This window comes from Salmo salar, chromosome 07 (assembly GCF_965601325.2).
Source record: "Salmo salar chromosome 07, fSalSal1, whole genome shotgun sequence".
NCBI classification, from domain to species: domain Eukaryota; kingdom Metazoa; phylum Chordata; class Actinopteri; order Salmoniformes; family Salmonidae; genus Salmo; species Salmo salar.
The window spans coordinates 64,578,652-64,594,249 of record NC_138297.1 but is presented as its reverse complement, the minus strand read 5'-3'; the positions used below and the strand labels follow the sequence as shown (position 1 = coordinate 64,594,249).

The window sequence follows — 15,598 nt, the reverse complement described above, 5'->3', positions numbered from 1 at the left end:
TTTGTTCTCAACGCTTTATAATGACAACTTTTACTGGCTAAATGAATATTTAAAATGTGTTGTAGGTACAGTATCTGAAGAGGTTCAAGGTGCTGAAGATAATGGTTCATCAGCTATATCAAAACAACACTGGTTAGAAACGTCCCACCGTCTCATCACGGTTTGTTGTTATTGTGTTCTAGGTATCTGAAGCGGTTCAAGGTGATGAAGATCAAGGTTCTGCGTAGCTGGTGTCGTCAGATCCTGAAGGGGCTCCACTTCCTCCACACCCGGGCCCCTCCCATCATTCACAGGGACCTGAAGTGTGACAACATCTTCATCACCGGCCCCACTGGCTCCGTCAAGATAGGAGACCTGGGATTGGCTACGCTCAAACGGGCCTCCTTCGCCAAGAGTGTCATAGGTATGACCCCATAGGCTGATTTACTGACCTTTTGACCTTTCACCTTCCACTCCAATACCCGTGTCAAAGCCAGATCCCTTCCGACCTCCCCACAGTTGGTTGAATTTAAAATATATTAACAATATATATTCGGTTTTAAATTGACACCTTCTGGAATGGAATGTGAGGGTTTCGGGTGGATGGGATAGGGCGGGGTTGGAAGGACTGGATAAAAGTCAAATATATTTTAAATTCACTCCTGACTTGTTTTTTAAATGTTTTAAGATTCCAACCACTGTTTGTCGTGAGCCGACCACAGGTTTTCAGCGCCTGGCTCTCCCTGACCGCAGTACTCCGTGGGCCTCCAGTTTCCTCCAGGGCTGGTTGTGTTTGACTGGTCTCGGGGTGAAACTGGGGAGCCACCCCGGCGCCAGCCAGTTCCCTGTTTTAACAAGGGGAAAACACCTTTTGGTCTCTCTTCCCCATCTGAAAACTATCAGTTACACCAGAAAAAGCTCATTTGAAATGCATATTAAGCAGGTGAAAGCACTCTAACTTTCCATAAACTGTGGTGTGTTGGAGCTTGTAAATTGCCCTAATGACAGCAGGTCTTTAGCCACATCGTGAAATCACACAAATGTTGACAATAAATGTGGAGTTTTCCTCTTTTGTGGGTAAAAAACATATTTTCTCTTTGGGTTTGGGTGGAGACCTGTGGTTTGTTTACTTTAAGACTGATTTAAAGTCTAAGATACACATGCTGTCAATGATGATGAATGTGCCTGAAATGGCCCCCTGTTCACTATATAGTGCACTACTTTTGAACAGGGCCCATAGGGCTCCCATAGGGCTCTGTGTAGGGAATAGGGGGCCATTTGTAATATCTCTCTCTCTAAAACGTTTTCCTCCTGGGTTTTGTGTTCTCCCCCTCAGCGTGTTAAGATCACCTGATACGGCCATCTCTATCTGCTCATCTAGCTTTTTCCCCTTAATCAACCTGTTTTCTTTTTTGTCTATCTATGCTCTTGAGTATTTAAAACATGTAGGCTCTCCCTCATTCTGCAGTACTGGATAATAATATCATATGTACTGCAGTCACAGTAAGTGGTTCTGGTAAGTGAAAATAAACATTGAATAAACATTTCCCAAATTCTAAATACTAGTTCTTCTGTGTAAGACCTTTGCTTCATACCAGTGTCACAAGGTGCACGGAACAGAGCTGTTTAGTTCAGTCACTAGCTATGGGATAGGCTTATCTCAGTCCTAACCAACCTACTCTAACCTTAGCTTCCAACAGGTCAACTAACAGGTACGTGACACTAAGACGTGTCCTGTTTCTCTGTGGAATGTGAGGTTTTGATACAAGTTAGTTCCATAGCTACGTTGATAACCGCACCAGTAGGACAAATGTAGTAATAAAGGCCCTCGATTGGCTATTTCAGACTCACCTGTTACAAAGCTATCCAATCAGTCTGAATGGGGAGGGGATTGACCTTACATTTACCTGTCTGTCTGGCTAACAACCTGTCGTCCTCTCAACCCCTCTCCTGTTTGAGTCTTCTCTGACCAGACTGCTCCCAATTGCTTGATTATAAAGTATCAGCACAAGGGCCAATCAGCATGTTCTGTGCACCTGTCCCCCTTCTCTCTCTCAGCCCCAATAAAAGGCCTTACAGAGAAAAACTTGTGCTTGTTTCAATTCCGACTAAACTGAAGCCAGCTTCCCCCTTCTCTTTTTTATTTATTTTCTTTCTTTATTTTGCTCCCACCATTCCCCCTCTCCGCTCTCTCTTCTCTCTCTCCTCGCAGGGGGTACGTCGGCGGCCTGTCCCGTGGCTTCGTTCTTTCCTCCTCTCCCCTCTGGCCCTCCTGGGTGAGTTGGGCCGGAGGAGACACAGCAGTGTGAGGCACAGAGAGTTCTGAACCCGTTCCGTTTTGATCCGTTTCAAGGTACCCCAGAGTTCATGGCCCCTGAGATGTATGAGGAGAAGTATGACGAGTCAGTGGATGTGTATGCCTTTGGGATGTGCATGCTGGAGATGGCCACCTCAGAGTACCCCTACTCCGAGTGCCAGAACGCTGCACAGATCTACCGCCGAGTCACCAGCGTAAGTGTCCTCCATCTTAAAACGCCTTGGTCCAGCCCCTCCCCCCTCCATCCTCTTCCCTTCTGGATGTCACTGCCAATTACTGTTATTCTGTCTTCTTCTACCTGCCGTTCCTCTCTTCCTCTCCTCTTTTCCACCCTCTCTAGTTCTTTCTTGTTCTATCTCTCTCTGTGTCTCTCATTCCTCTGGGTTGCAGTCAGTCTCACATACACTAGGCCTGTCTGTCTGTGTGGTTTGTTCTTTATGGTCTCAGTCGATCATAAAGCTCATGTTTGATCACTAGGGAGGAGGACTCCACGTCCTCATCCACCTCCCCCTGGGGGCAGAGAGTTTAACACCACCGCCAGGTATTCTCCATTCCCTATAGTCACCCAGCCAACCCCAGTAAGCAGCATATCGTTTACCATGTTGAGATTGGGGAAACATTCGCCTCCGCAGTTTGGCAATGACTTCCACCATTCAGATGTCTGCCATAGCTGTTGAACTAGGACTCTGACACTGGGAGGAGCGTCTAGCTATGATATGGTCAGGTTTTTACAAGGGTTCAACTGTCAAAACTCTGAATGTGATTAATTACTGATAATAATGATGTAGATCTGTTATCTGACTTTTACTGTTGCTAGTCTGGTTGCCAGGGAACGAGCGCTTCACTCCACTACAGAATCCAGGCCTGTATTCACATACAGCACACATTTTATTTGTTGTAATTGAGATGTTTACAATAGGTCCCCTAATGTGCTGGTCTAGCCCGTGTGCTGATTTGGTAAACATATTGTATTACTATTACCAAGCACTGAGAATGAGGAAGGCCTTCCTGAGTGCAGAGAGGACATTTGAGTGCTGTTACTCCTCATCATCAGTGGCTGTGTGACGAGGCATGGCCTTCCTGTGCTAACCTGTTCCCAGATCTGTTGGTGCTGACTACACAAACAGATCTGGGACCAGGCTAGTCCTGTGCTTACTGCCTCTCCTCTGTATAATCGCCCTAGGTTCCCCCGCCTCCGCCACCCCACATCTCTTTATCTCATCTCTTATTAACTGAGGACCTTTCATTTTCTATTTTCTCTCTCCTCAGATTGGGTTGTTTACTCTCCTCTCCGGCCTGGTAAAATAGAAGCAGTCATGAGCTCTGTCTGGTTTAGATGGAGCCGTGGCCACGGTCACATGATGCTACTGCTATAGATGGAAAAAGAGGAAGGCTTTCTGACTGTCCCAAACTGCACCCTATGTCCTATATACAGTAGTGCACTACTTTTCACCAGGGCCCATGGCACCCTAGGGGACAAACCCAGAGGCTCAGTGAGGGGTTCTGTGAAGGTCACCAGTAGGGGGAGATGGTGGGTCTACTGTGCTGAGAGAAGTAGAGGGCAAACCTGTCTGCATTCCATGCTTCCTCAGACGGTTCTGTGATTCATCCAGACAGCCTTTTCTGACCTTAAGTGTAGGAATTCCTCAGTCAACCAATAAAGCCAGTATAGGTAGGCTAACCCCCACACTGGTGAAATCATTCTGCAGGAAGAGCAATCCTGAAATACTCCAAATACCATAGAGGTTTTGTGTTAGGTTCTCTTCCGAATCACATTTCTTCAAGGCTGGCTGAGTTGTTAATCTAAGTTATTTCCTGTCACTGAGCTTTTTACCTAAAACATAAACTCAGTCCTCCAGTTGTCCTCAGTGTCAGCAAGGCTCTCTCTGTCATGTCTTCAACACACAGACAGGCCCCATCTCCCACTGTCACTCACTGACTTCCCCTCCTCGGCTCCTCCCTCCTCTGTACCGGCTCCCCTCCCTCCTCTGTACCGGCTCCCTCCTCCTCTGTACCGGCTCCCTCCTCCTCTGTACCGGCTCCCCTCCCTCCTCTGTACCGGCTCCCCTCCCTCCTCTGTACCGGCTCCCCTCCCTCCTCTGTACCGGCTCCCCCCCTCCTCTGTACCGGCTCCCCTCCCTCCTCTGTACCGGCTCCCCTCCTCCTCTGTACCGGCTCCCCCCCCTCCTCTGTACCGGCTCCCCTCCCTCCTCTGTACCGGCTCCCCCCCCTCCTCTGTACCGGCTCCCCCCCTCCTCTGTACCGGCTCCCCCCCCTCCTCTGTACCGGCTCCCCTCCTCCTCTGTACCGGCTCCCCTCCTCCTCTGTACCGGCTCCCCTCCCTCCTCTGTACCGGCTCCCCTCCCTCCTCTGTACCGGCTCCCCTCCCTCCTCTGTACCGGCTCCCCTCCCTCCTCTGTACCGGCTCCCCTCCCTCCTCTGTACCGGCTCCCCTCCCTCCTCTGTACCGGCTCCCCCCCCTCCTCTGTACCGGCTCCCCCCCCTCCTCTGTACCGGCTCCCCTCCTCCTCTGTACCGGCTCCCCCCCTCCTCTGTACCGGCTCCCCCCCCCCCTCCTCTGTACCGGCTCCCCTCCCCCCCTCCTCTGTACCGGCTCCCCCCCTCCTCTGTACCGGCTCCCCCCCTCCTCTGTACCGGCTCCCCCCCTCCTCTGTACCGGCTCCCCCCCTCCTCTGTACCGGCTCCCCTCCCTCCTCTGTACCGGCTCCCCTCCCTCCTCTGTACCGGCTCCCCTCCCTCCTCTGTACCGGCTCCCCCCCCTCCTCTGTACCGGCTCCCCTCCCTCCTCTGTACCGGCTCCCCCCCCTCCTCTGTACCGGCTCCCCCCCTCCTCTGTACCGGCTCCCCTCCCTCCTCTGTACCGGCTCCCCTCCCTGCTCTGTACCGGCTCCCCTCCCCCCCTCCTCTGTACCGGCTCCCCTCCCCCCCTCCTCTGTACCGGCTCCCCTCCCCCCCTCCTCTGTACCGGCTCCCCCCCCTCCTCTGTACCGGCTCCCCTCCCTCCTCTGTACCGGCTCCCCCCCCTCCTCTGTACCGGCTCCCCTCCCTCCTCTGTACCGGCTCCCCCCCTCCTCTGTACCGGCTCCCTCCTGCTCTGTACCGGCTCCCCCCCTCCTCTGTACCGGCTCCCCTCCCTCCTCTGTACCGGCTCCCCCCCTCCTCTGTACCGGCTCCCTCCTGCTCTGTACCGGCTCCCCCCCTCCTCTGTACCGGCTCCCTCCTCCTCTGTACCGGCTCCCCTCCCTCCTCTGTACCGGCTCCCCCCCCTCCTCTGTACCGGCTCCCCCCCTCCTCTGTACCGGCTCCCTCCTGCTCTGTACCGGCTCCCTCCCTCCTCTGTACCGGCTCCCTCCTCCTCTGTACCGGCTCCCCCCCTCCTCTGTACCGGCTCCCTCCTCCTCTGTACCGGCTCCCCCCCTCCTCTGTACCGGCTCCCCTCCCTCCCTCCTCTGTACCGGCTCCCCCCCCTCCTCTGTACCGGCTCCCCTCCCTCCTCTGTACCGGCTCCCCTCCCTCCCTCCTCTGTACCGGCTCCCCCCCCTCCTCTGTACCGGCTCCCCTCCCTCCCTCCTCTGTACCGGCTCCCCTCCCTCCTCTGTACCGGCTCCCCCCCCTCCTCTGTACCGGCTCCCCTCCCTCCTCTGTACCGGCTCCCTCCTCCTCTGTACCGGCTCCCTCCTCCTCTGTACCGGCTCCCCCCCCTCCTCTGTACCGGCTCCCTCCTCCTCTGTACCGGCTCCCCCCCCTCCTCTGTACCGGCTCCCCCCCCTCCTCTGTACCGGCTCCCCCCCCTCCTCTGTACCGGCTCCCCCCCCTCCTCTGTACCGGCTCCCCCCTCCTCTGTACCGGCTCCCTCCTCCTCTGTACCGGCTCCCCCCCCTCCTCTGTACCGGCTCCCCCCCCTCCTCTGTACCGGCTCCCCCCCCTCCTCTGTACCGGCTCCCCCCCCTCCTCTGTACCGGCTCCCCCCTCCTCTGTACCGGCTCCCCTCCCTCCTCTGTACCGGCTCCCCTCCCTCCTCTGTACCGGCTCCCTCCTCCTCTGTACCGGCTCCCCCCCCTCCTCTGTACCGGCTCCCCCCCCTCCTCTGTACCGGCTCCCCCCCCTCCTCTGTACCGGCTCCCCTCCCTCCTCTGTACCGGCTCCCCTCCCTCCTCTGTACCGGCTCCCCTCCCTCCTCTGTACCGGCTCCCTCCCTCCTCTGTACCGGCTCCCTCCCTCCTCTGTACCGGCTCCCCCCCTCCTCTGTACCGGCTCCCTCCTGCTCTGTACCGGCTCCCCCCCTCCTCTGTACCGGCTCCCCTCCCTCCTCTGTACCGGCTCCCCCCCTCCTCTGTACCGGCTCCCTCCTGCTCTGTACCGGCTCCCCCCCTCCTCTGTACCGGCTCCCCCCCTCCTCTGTACCGGCTCCCCCCCTCCTCTGTACCGGCTCCCCCCCTCCTCTGTACCGGCTCCCCCCCTCCTCTGTACCGGCTCCCTCCTGCTCTGTACCGGCTCCCTCCCTCCTCTGTACCGGCTCCCTCCCTCCTCTGTACCGGCTCCCTCCTCCTCTGTACCGGCTCCCCTCCCTCCTCTGTACCGGCTCCCCCCCTCCTCTGTACCGGCTCCCCCCCTCCTCTGTACCGGCTCCCTCCTGCTCTGTACCGGCTCCCTCCTGCTCTGTACCGGCTCCCTCCCTCCTCTGTACCGGCTCCCCCCCTCCTCTGTACCGGCTCCCTCCTCCTCTGTACCGGCTCCCCCCCCTCCTCTGTACCGGCTCCCCCCCCTCCTCTGTACCGGCTCCCCTCCCTCCTCTGTACCGGCTCCCCTCCCTCCCTCCTCTGTACCGGCTCCCCCCCCTCCTCTGTACCGGCTCCCCTCCCTCCTCTGTACCGGCTCCCCTCCCTCCCTCCTCTGTACCGGCTCCACCCCCTCCTCTGTACCGGCTCCCCTCCCTCCTCTGTACCGGCTCCCCCCCCCTCCTCTGTACCGGCTCCCCTCCCTCCTCTGTACCGGCTCCCCCCCCCTCCTCTGTACCGGCTCCCCTCCCTCCTCTGTACCGGCTCCCTCCTCCTCTGTACCGGCTCCCCCCCCCTCCTCTGTACCGGCTCCCTCCTCCTCTGTACCGGCTCCCCCCCCTCCTCTGTACCGGCTCCCCCCCCTCCTCTGTACCGGCTCCCTCCTCCTCTGTACCGGCTCCCCCCCTCCTCTGTACCGGCTCCCCTCCCTCCTCTGTACCGGCTCCCTCCTCCTCTGTACCGGCTCCCCCCCCTCCTCTGTACCGGCTCCCCTCCCTCCTCTGTACCGGCTTCCTCCTCCTCTGTACCGGCTCCCCCCCCTCCTCTGTACCGGCTCCCCTCCTCCTGTACCCCCCCCCCCCCCAAGGGGCCACAGAATCCCAGGGAGGGAGAGATGGAGAGAGGAATGACACAGCCCTCATGTTAGCTGTGAATGGCTTCCATAATGGCCTGTTGGAAAGGGGACTGTGGAGAGTTGTAGACAGCAGCTAAAGGATGCCACCTCCTCTAGTGCTTGGCATTCTAGTGGACAGGGGAAGGCTGGAAGACGTTCTCTGAGGGGAGACAGGAATATGTTTTGGGGGCTGCCCTCCCCTTTACACCAGTTCATCTGTAAAGCGTTGATCCCTCCTTATAGTCTTGGAGGTGTTTTAATCAGCTGAAATCCAATCACACGACACAACACAGCTCTGAAACCAGAAACAATTGTAGGGATGGCCGGGTGGGTGGATGGCCGGGTGGATGGGTGGATGGCCGGGTGGATGGCCGGGTGGGTGGATGGGTGGATGGCCGGGTGGGTGGGTGGATGGCCGGGTGGGTGGGTGGATGGCCGGGTGGGTGGCTGGGTGGATGGGAATTGTAATCAATGTGTTTTTGAGCTGAGTGTTACTGCCATGAGATGATCTCATCATGCAGACAGATGTGACAGTCTTTTTTCTTCTCTTTAACAGATCTCTTCATTGTGATATAATGTTTACATAGCCCTGCGGGTCAAAACCAAGCTCCTATGTACTCAAAATTACTCCATGTAATCAGTGTAAGTCTAAAGTAAGCTTTTTAGGAAATCCCAATGATTTTTAAGTACAGGACAGACAGACGGCTAGTCAGTGAGGAACCCTGCACCGTGCTTATTGACCGTCATGGCTGGTTGCGGCGGTGGGTGACCTCAGCTTTAGGGGTCACCACACAGGGTTGTCTGGGAGACGTAAATCCTGTGTTATGATAATGACAGAGCAGCTTCTCTGGACCCCCCCTCCCCCCCAGTCACTGTGACTCTGCATGCCATTCTCCTGTGGGATCAGAGATCAGAGTAGGGATTTGTCATGGGAATACAGGACTATTAATACTTTAACCGTCTATCAGATTGGTATGGATTTTAGCTGCTGGGAACTAACGTGTAACCGATGGCATTTCCTTGGATGTGGTTAAGAGGAAGCAATGTGTGCTGAAGTAACCAAGAGAGGTCTGTTGACCAATTGGGAATCAATCCCGTAACTCCAACTCAGTGATCCATCACATTACTTCTTGGAAGTATTTTGCCTTAGGAAAGTTGTGTGGATACATCATGTCAGGTTAGAAATTGGCTTCATGTGAAGTACTGAAGTTAAAAATGAAGTTCTTTGACTCTTAGACAGACTGTGTCGGTGACTGTAGAGCTGCAACCCAAGAAAATAATGTCTTGTCATGTTACTTTCACTCACACACACACACACACACACACACACACACACACACACACACACACACACAATCCAGACAGTGTCTAGATGACGCTGATGGTATATAATGACCCAGCATGCTCCCGTCTCTCTCCCCTGTCTCTCTGTTCTCCCAGCTCTGTAGACGACGCTTATTACAGCCTCCTGCCTCAGACTGTTACCATCAGTGACAGTTCCACTGGCTGCGTCACAAACGCCACCCTAATACCTAAATAGTGCACTACAATTTGACCAGGGCTCATCTAGAAAATAGGGTGCCATTTGGTACACAGCTGCTTGCTCCCAGTCCAGTCATTTGTATATAATGTCCGGGGTATTTTCATCCCTTCGTTTGTTTTCTGGAGAGCTGGACTATATAAATCTGCCAGACCGGATGGACGGATTCTTAAGAGCAATTAAAAAACGGACGTTTATATATGAATTCTACTCTGAATTATAAAAGCAACACACAGCTTTGAGAACTGATGTTAACACTCCAATTATAAAGAGCTGGAAAGTCAAGTCAACGGCCAAGTGCAGTCAAAACATTAGGTTGGAGTAATACTGTGACATTTAGAACATAATGATCATGCCCCTTTAGGGTAAGAGCTGTTTGGAAAATTAACAGCTGTTTTGACATTTCTGCATGTTTTGTTGGGATGGAGTTTTGGCCTTCCATGGTGACATCACCATGCGGTAAATGAGTTAATAGACCAATAAGAAAGCGTTCCAAACCTCTCTTGCTTTAGAAATGTCTCTTTGCTAAGAGGCTATATTTTTGCTTCTTTGTTTGAAGTCACCCTAAGGCACTTAATTGTTACCCAGAAATGATTTGGTATTGAGATAGAAACTGCTGCGTTGGACCTTTTTAAAGATCATAATTAGTCCTTTTCTCTTTACACAATGGGGCGAATCACTATTGGCTAAGTGACCATTTGACTTAATTGGAAGACAGGATTCACCCCCACATACCTAGCTAGTCCACCCACACCGTCCTCACATCAACTCTCTCCAGCCTCCCTCTGCCTCTGGTCCTTTGTTAAACATTTTAAATGTACCTTTTCATTTCTCTCTCCATTGTTGGCTGTTCTGTGAGGGGCAGAAAGGAACCAGCATGTAACCGGCTTAAAGGACCTCTATTCGCTGTGAGAGTTTCACCCGTAATGAGGCCTTTTTAATCACCCTGTTATTGGAATACCGGTCCTCCTTAATTCCATTACCTCTTCCGCTGTCATCCCTTACTTTGTTTGGCCCAGGAATCTCTAGGAGGTGTGTGTGTGTGTGTAATGTTATATAAGGACAGAGGTTCTAGATTGGAGGGACAGGGGGGGTTTGTAAAGACTGAGAAGCCACTGTGTTGGGAACTGTAAAGGACAGAGCCTGCAGAACTCAATGTACCAGGTTACATCAGTTTAGTGAGTCCAACTCTCTCTGTCTGTTGGACCTGTCTCTCACTCTCACATCCCGGTAAGTCTCTTTCTCAATCTCTTTTTCTCTCTTTCTGTCTCTACCTTTCTCTGGAACTTTTTCTTCTCTACTGTTTTGACAGTTTTCTTTTAATAAGACTTTCTGATGGGGGGGGTGTGTGGGGGGGGGGGTTCTGCAGAGAAGAGACTGAGGTAGTAAGAGGAAGGGTTTGGTTCGTTGAGTTATTTTTTAAAATCGTTTCCGTGTTTGAGTCTGTGTTCCTGGCTCCTATTCCCATCAATGTTTCTGGGTTCAGGTTATATGGATCAGCTTGGTATCAGGAGGATGACTTGCCTTGGGTTCAGGTTATATTGATCAGCTTGGTATCAGGAGGATGACTTGCCTTGGGTTCAGGTTATATGGATCAGCTTGGTATCAGGAGGATGACTTGCCTTGGGTTCAGGTTATATTGATCAGCTTGGTATCAGGAGGATGACTTGCCTTGGGTTCAGGTTATATGGATCAGCTTGGTATCAGGAGGATGACTTGCCTTGGGTTCAGGTTATATTGATCAGCTTGGTATCAGGAGGATGACTTGCCTTGGGTTCAGGTTATATTGATCAGCTTGGTATCAGGAGGATGACTTGCCTTGGGTTCAGGTTATATTGATCAGCTTGGTATCAGGAGGATGACTTGCCTTGGGTTCAGGTTATATTGATCAGCTTGGTATCAGGAGGATGACTTGCCTTGGGTTCAGGTTATATGGATCAGCTTGGTATCAGGAGGATGACTTGCCTTGGGTTCAGGTTATATTGATCAGCTTGGTATCAGGAGGATGACTTGCCTTGGGTTCAGGTTATATTGATCAGCTTGGTATCAGGAGGATGACTTGCCTTGGGTTCAGGTTATATGGATCAGCTTGGTATCAGGAGGATGACTTGCCTTGGGTTCAGGTTATATTGATCAGCTTGGTATCAGGAGGATGACTTGCCTTGGGTTCAGGTTATATGGATCAGCTTGGTATCAGGAGGATGACTTGCCTTGGGTTCAGGTTATATTGATCAGCTTGGTATCAGGAGGATGACTTGCCTTGGGTTCAGGTTATATTGATCAGCTTGGTATCAGGAGGATGACTTGCCTTGGGTTCAGGTTATATTGATCAGCTTGGTATCAGGAGGATGACTTGCCTTGGGTTCAGGTTATATGGATCAGCTTGGTATCAGGAGGATGACTTGCCTTGGGTTCAGGTTATATTGATCAGCTTGGTATCAGGGGATGACTTGCCTTGGGTTCAGGTTATATTGATCAGCTTGGTATCAGGAGGATGACTTGCCTTGGGTTCAGGTTATATTGATCAGCTTGGTATCAGGAGGATGACTTGCCTTGGGTTCAGGTTATATTGATCAGCTTGGTATCAGGAGGATGACTTGCCTTGGGTTCAGGTTATATGGATCAGCTTGGTATCAGGAGGATGACTTGCCTTGGGTTCAGGTTATATTGATCAGCTTGGTATCAGGAGGATGACTTGCCTTGGGTTCAGGTTATATGGATCAGCTTGGTATCAGGAGGATGACTTGCCTTGGGTTCAGGTTATATTGATCAGCTTGGTATCAGGAGGATGACTTGCCTTGGGTTCAGGTTATATTGATCAGCTTGGTATCAGGAGGATGACTTGCCTTGGGTTCAGGTTATATTGATCAGCTTGGTATCAGGAGGATGACTTGCCTTGGGTTCAGGTTATATTGATCAGCTTGGTATCAGGAGGATGACTTGCCTTGGGTTCAGGTTATATTGATCAGCTTGGTATCAGGAGGATGACTTGCCTTGGGTTCAGGTTATATTGATCAGCTTGGTATCAGGAGGATGACTTGCCTTGGGTTCAGGTTATATTGATCAGCTTGGTATCAGGAGGATGACTTGCCTTGGGTTCAGGTTATATTGATCAGTTTGGTATCAGGAGGATGACTTGCCTTGGGTTCAGGTTATATTGATCAGCTTGGTATCAGGAGGATGACTTGCCTTGGGTTCAGGTTATATTGATCAGCTTGGTATCAGGAGGATGACTTGCCTTGGGTTCAGGTTATATTGATCAGCTTGGTATCAGGAGGATGACTTGCCTTGGGTTCAGGTTATATTGATCAGCTTGGTATCAGGAGGATGACTTGCCTTGGGTTCAGGTTATATGGATCAGCTTGGTATCAGGAGGATGACTTGCCTTGGGTTCAGGTTATATTGATCAGCTTGGTATCAGGAGGATGACTTGCCTTGGGTTCAGGTTATATGGATCAGCTTGGTATCAGGAGGATGACTTGCCTTGGGTTCAGGTTATATGGATCAGCTTGGTATCAGGAGGATGACTTGCCTTGGGTTCAGGTTATATTGATCAGCTTGGTATCAGGAGGATGACTTGCCTTGGGTTCAGGTTATATGGATCAGCTTGGTATCAGGAGGATGACTTGCCTTGGGTTCAGGTTATATTGATCAGCTTGGTATCAGGAGGATGACTTGCCTTGGGTTCAGGTTATATGGATCAGCTTGGTATCAGGAGGATGACTTGCCTTGGGTTCAGGTTATATTGATCAGCTTGGTATCAGGAGGATGACTTGCCTTGGGTTCAGGTTATATGGATCAGCTTGGTATCAGGAGGATGACTTGCCTTGGGTTCAGGTTATATTGATCAGCTTGGTATCAGGAGGATGACTTGCCTTGGGTTCAGGTTATATGGATCAGCTTGGTATCAGGAGGATGACTTGCCTTGGGTTCAGGTTATATTGATCAGCTTGGTATCAGGAGGATGACTTGCCTTGGGTTCAGGTTATATTGATCAGCTTGGTATCAGGAGGATGACTTGCCTTGGGTTCAGGTTATATTGATCAGCTTGGTATCAGGAGGATGACTTGCCTTGGGTTCAGGTTATATTGATCAGCTTGGTATCAGGAGGATGACTTGCCTTGGGTTCAGGTTATATTGATCAGCTTGGTATCAGGAGGATGACTTGCCTTGGGTTCAGGTTATATGGATCAGCTTGGTATCAGGAGGATGACTTGCCTTGGGTTCAGGTTATATTGATCAGCTTGGTATCAGGAGGATGACTTGCCTTGGGTTCAGGTTATATTGATCAGCTTGGTATCAGGAGGATGACTTGCCTTGGGTTCAGGTTATATTGATCAGCTTGGTATCAGGAGGATGACTTGCCTTGGGTTCAGGTTATATTGATCAGCTTGGTATCAGGAGGATGACTTGCCTTGGGTTCAGGTTATATTGATCAGCTTGGTATCAGGAGGATGACTTGCCTTGGGTTCAGGTTATATTGATCAGCTTGGTATCAGGAGGATGACTTGCCTTGGGTTCAGGTTATATGGATCAGCTTGGTATCAGGAGGATGACTTGCCTTGGGTTCAGGTTATATGGATCAGCTTGGTATCAGGAGGATGACTTGCCTTGGGTTCAGGTTATATTGATCAGCTTGGTATCAGGAGGATGACTTGCCTTGGGTTCAGGTTATATTGATCAGCTTGGTATCAGGAGGATGACTTGCCTTGGGTTCAGGTTATATTGATCAGCTTGGTATCAGGAGGATGACTTGCCTTGGGTTCAGGTTATATTGATCAGCTTGGTATCAGGAGGATGACTTGCCTTGGGTTCAGGTTATATTGATCAGCTTGGTATCAGGAGGATGACTTGCCTTGGGTTCAGGTTATATTGATCAGCTTGGTATCAGGAGGATGACTTGCCTTGGGTTCAGGTTATATTGATCAGCTTGGTATCAGGAGGATGACTTGCCTTGGGTTCAGGTTATATTGATCAGCTTGGTATCAGGAGGATGACTTGCCTTGGGTTCAGGTTATATTGATCAGCTTGGTATCAGGAGGATGACTTGCCTTGGGTTCAGGTTATATTGATCAGCTTGGTATCAGGAGGATGACTTGCCTTGGGTTCAGGTTATATGGATCAGCTTGGTATCAGGAGGATGACTTGCCTTGGGTTCAGGTTATATTGATCAGCTTGGTATCAGGAGGATGACTTGCCTTGGGTTCAGGTTATATTGATCAGCTTGGTATCAGGAGGATGACTTGCCTTGGGTTCAGGTTATATTGATCAGCTTGGTATCAGGAGGATGACTTGCCTTGGGTTCAGGTTATATTGATCAGCTTGGTATCAGGAGGATGACTTGCCTTGGGTTCAGGTTATATTGATCAGCTTGGTATCAGGAGGATGACTTGCCTTGGGTTCAGGTTATATGGATCAGCTTGGTATCAGGAGGATGACTTGCCTTGGGTTCAGGTTATATTGATCAGCTTGGTATCAGGAGGATGACTTGCCTTGGGTTCAGGTTATATTGATCAGCTTGGTATCAGGAGGATGACTTGCCTTGGGTTCAGGTTATATTGATCAGCTTGGTATCAGGAGGATGACTTGCCTTGGGTTCAGGTTATATTGATCAGCTTGGTATCAGGAGGATGACTTGCCTTGGGTTCAGGTTATATTGATCAGCTTGGTATCAGGAGGATGACTTGCCTTGGGTTCAGGTTATATTGATCAGCTTGGTATCAGGAGGATGACTTGCCTTGGGTTCAGGTTATATTGATCAGCTTGGTATCAGGAGGATGACTTGCCTTGGGTTCAGGTTATATGGATCAGCTTGGTATCAGGAGGATGACTTGCCTTGGGTTCAGGTTATATTGATCAGCTTGGTATCAGGAGGATGACTTGCCTTGGGTTCAGGTTATATTGATCAGCTTGGTATCAGGAGGATGACTTGCCTTGGGTTCAGGTTATATTGATCAGCTTGGTATCAGGAGGATGACTTGCCTTGGGTTCAGGTTATATTGATCAGCTTGGTATCAGGAGGATGACTTGCCTTGGGTTCAGGTTATATGGATCAGCTTGGTATCAGGAGGATGACTTGCCTTGGGTTCAGGTTATATTGATCAGCTTGGTATCAGGAGGATGACTTGCCTTGGGTTCAGGTTATATTGATCAGCTTGGTATCAGGAGGATGACTTGCCTTGGGTTCAGGTTATATTGATCAGCTTGGTATCAGGAGGATGACTTGCCTTGGGTTCAGGTTATATTGATCAGCTTGGTATCAGGAGGATGACTTGCCTTGGGTTCAGGTTATATTGATCAGCTTGGTATCAGGAGGATGACTTGCCTTGGGTTCAGGTTATATTGATCAG

General features: G+C 51.3%; 1 protein-coding gene across 12 annotated transcripts in view; it reads left to right on the top strand.

Annotated features, from left to right (window-relative positions):
- LOC106591178 (serine/threonine-protein kinase WNK1) overlaps positions 1–15,598 on the top strand; it is a 173,102-nt gene that overhangs the window by 89,647 nt on the left and 67,857 nt on the right. For all 12 annotated transcript variants that reach the window (XM_082977927.1, XM_082977935.1, XM_082977934.1 and 9 more), the window contains exons 4-5: positions 183–403; positions 2,333–2,490. In XM_082977927.1, the coding sequence (XP_082834053.1) occupies positions 183–403; positions 2,333–2,490 (379 nt within the window). The remainder of the gene's footprint in view (positions 1–182; positions 404–2,332; positions 2,491–15,598) is intronic.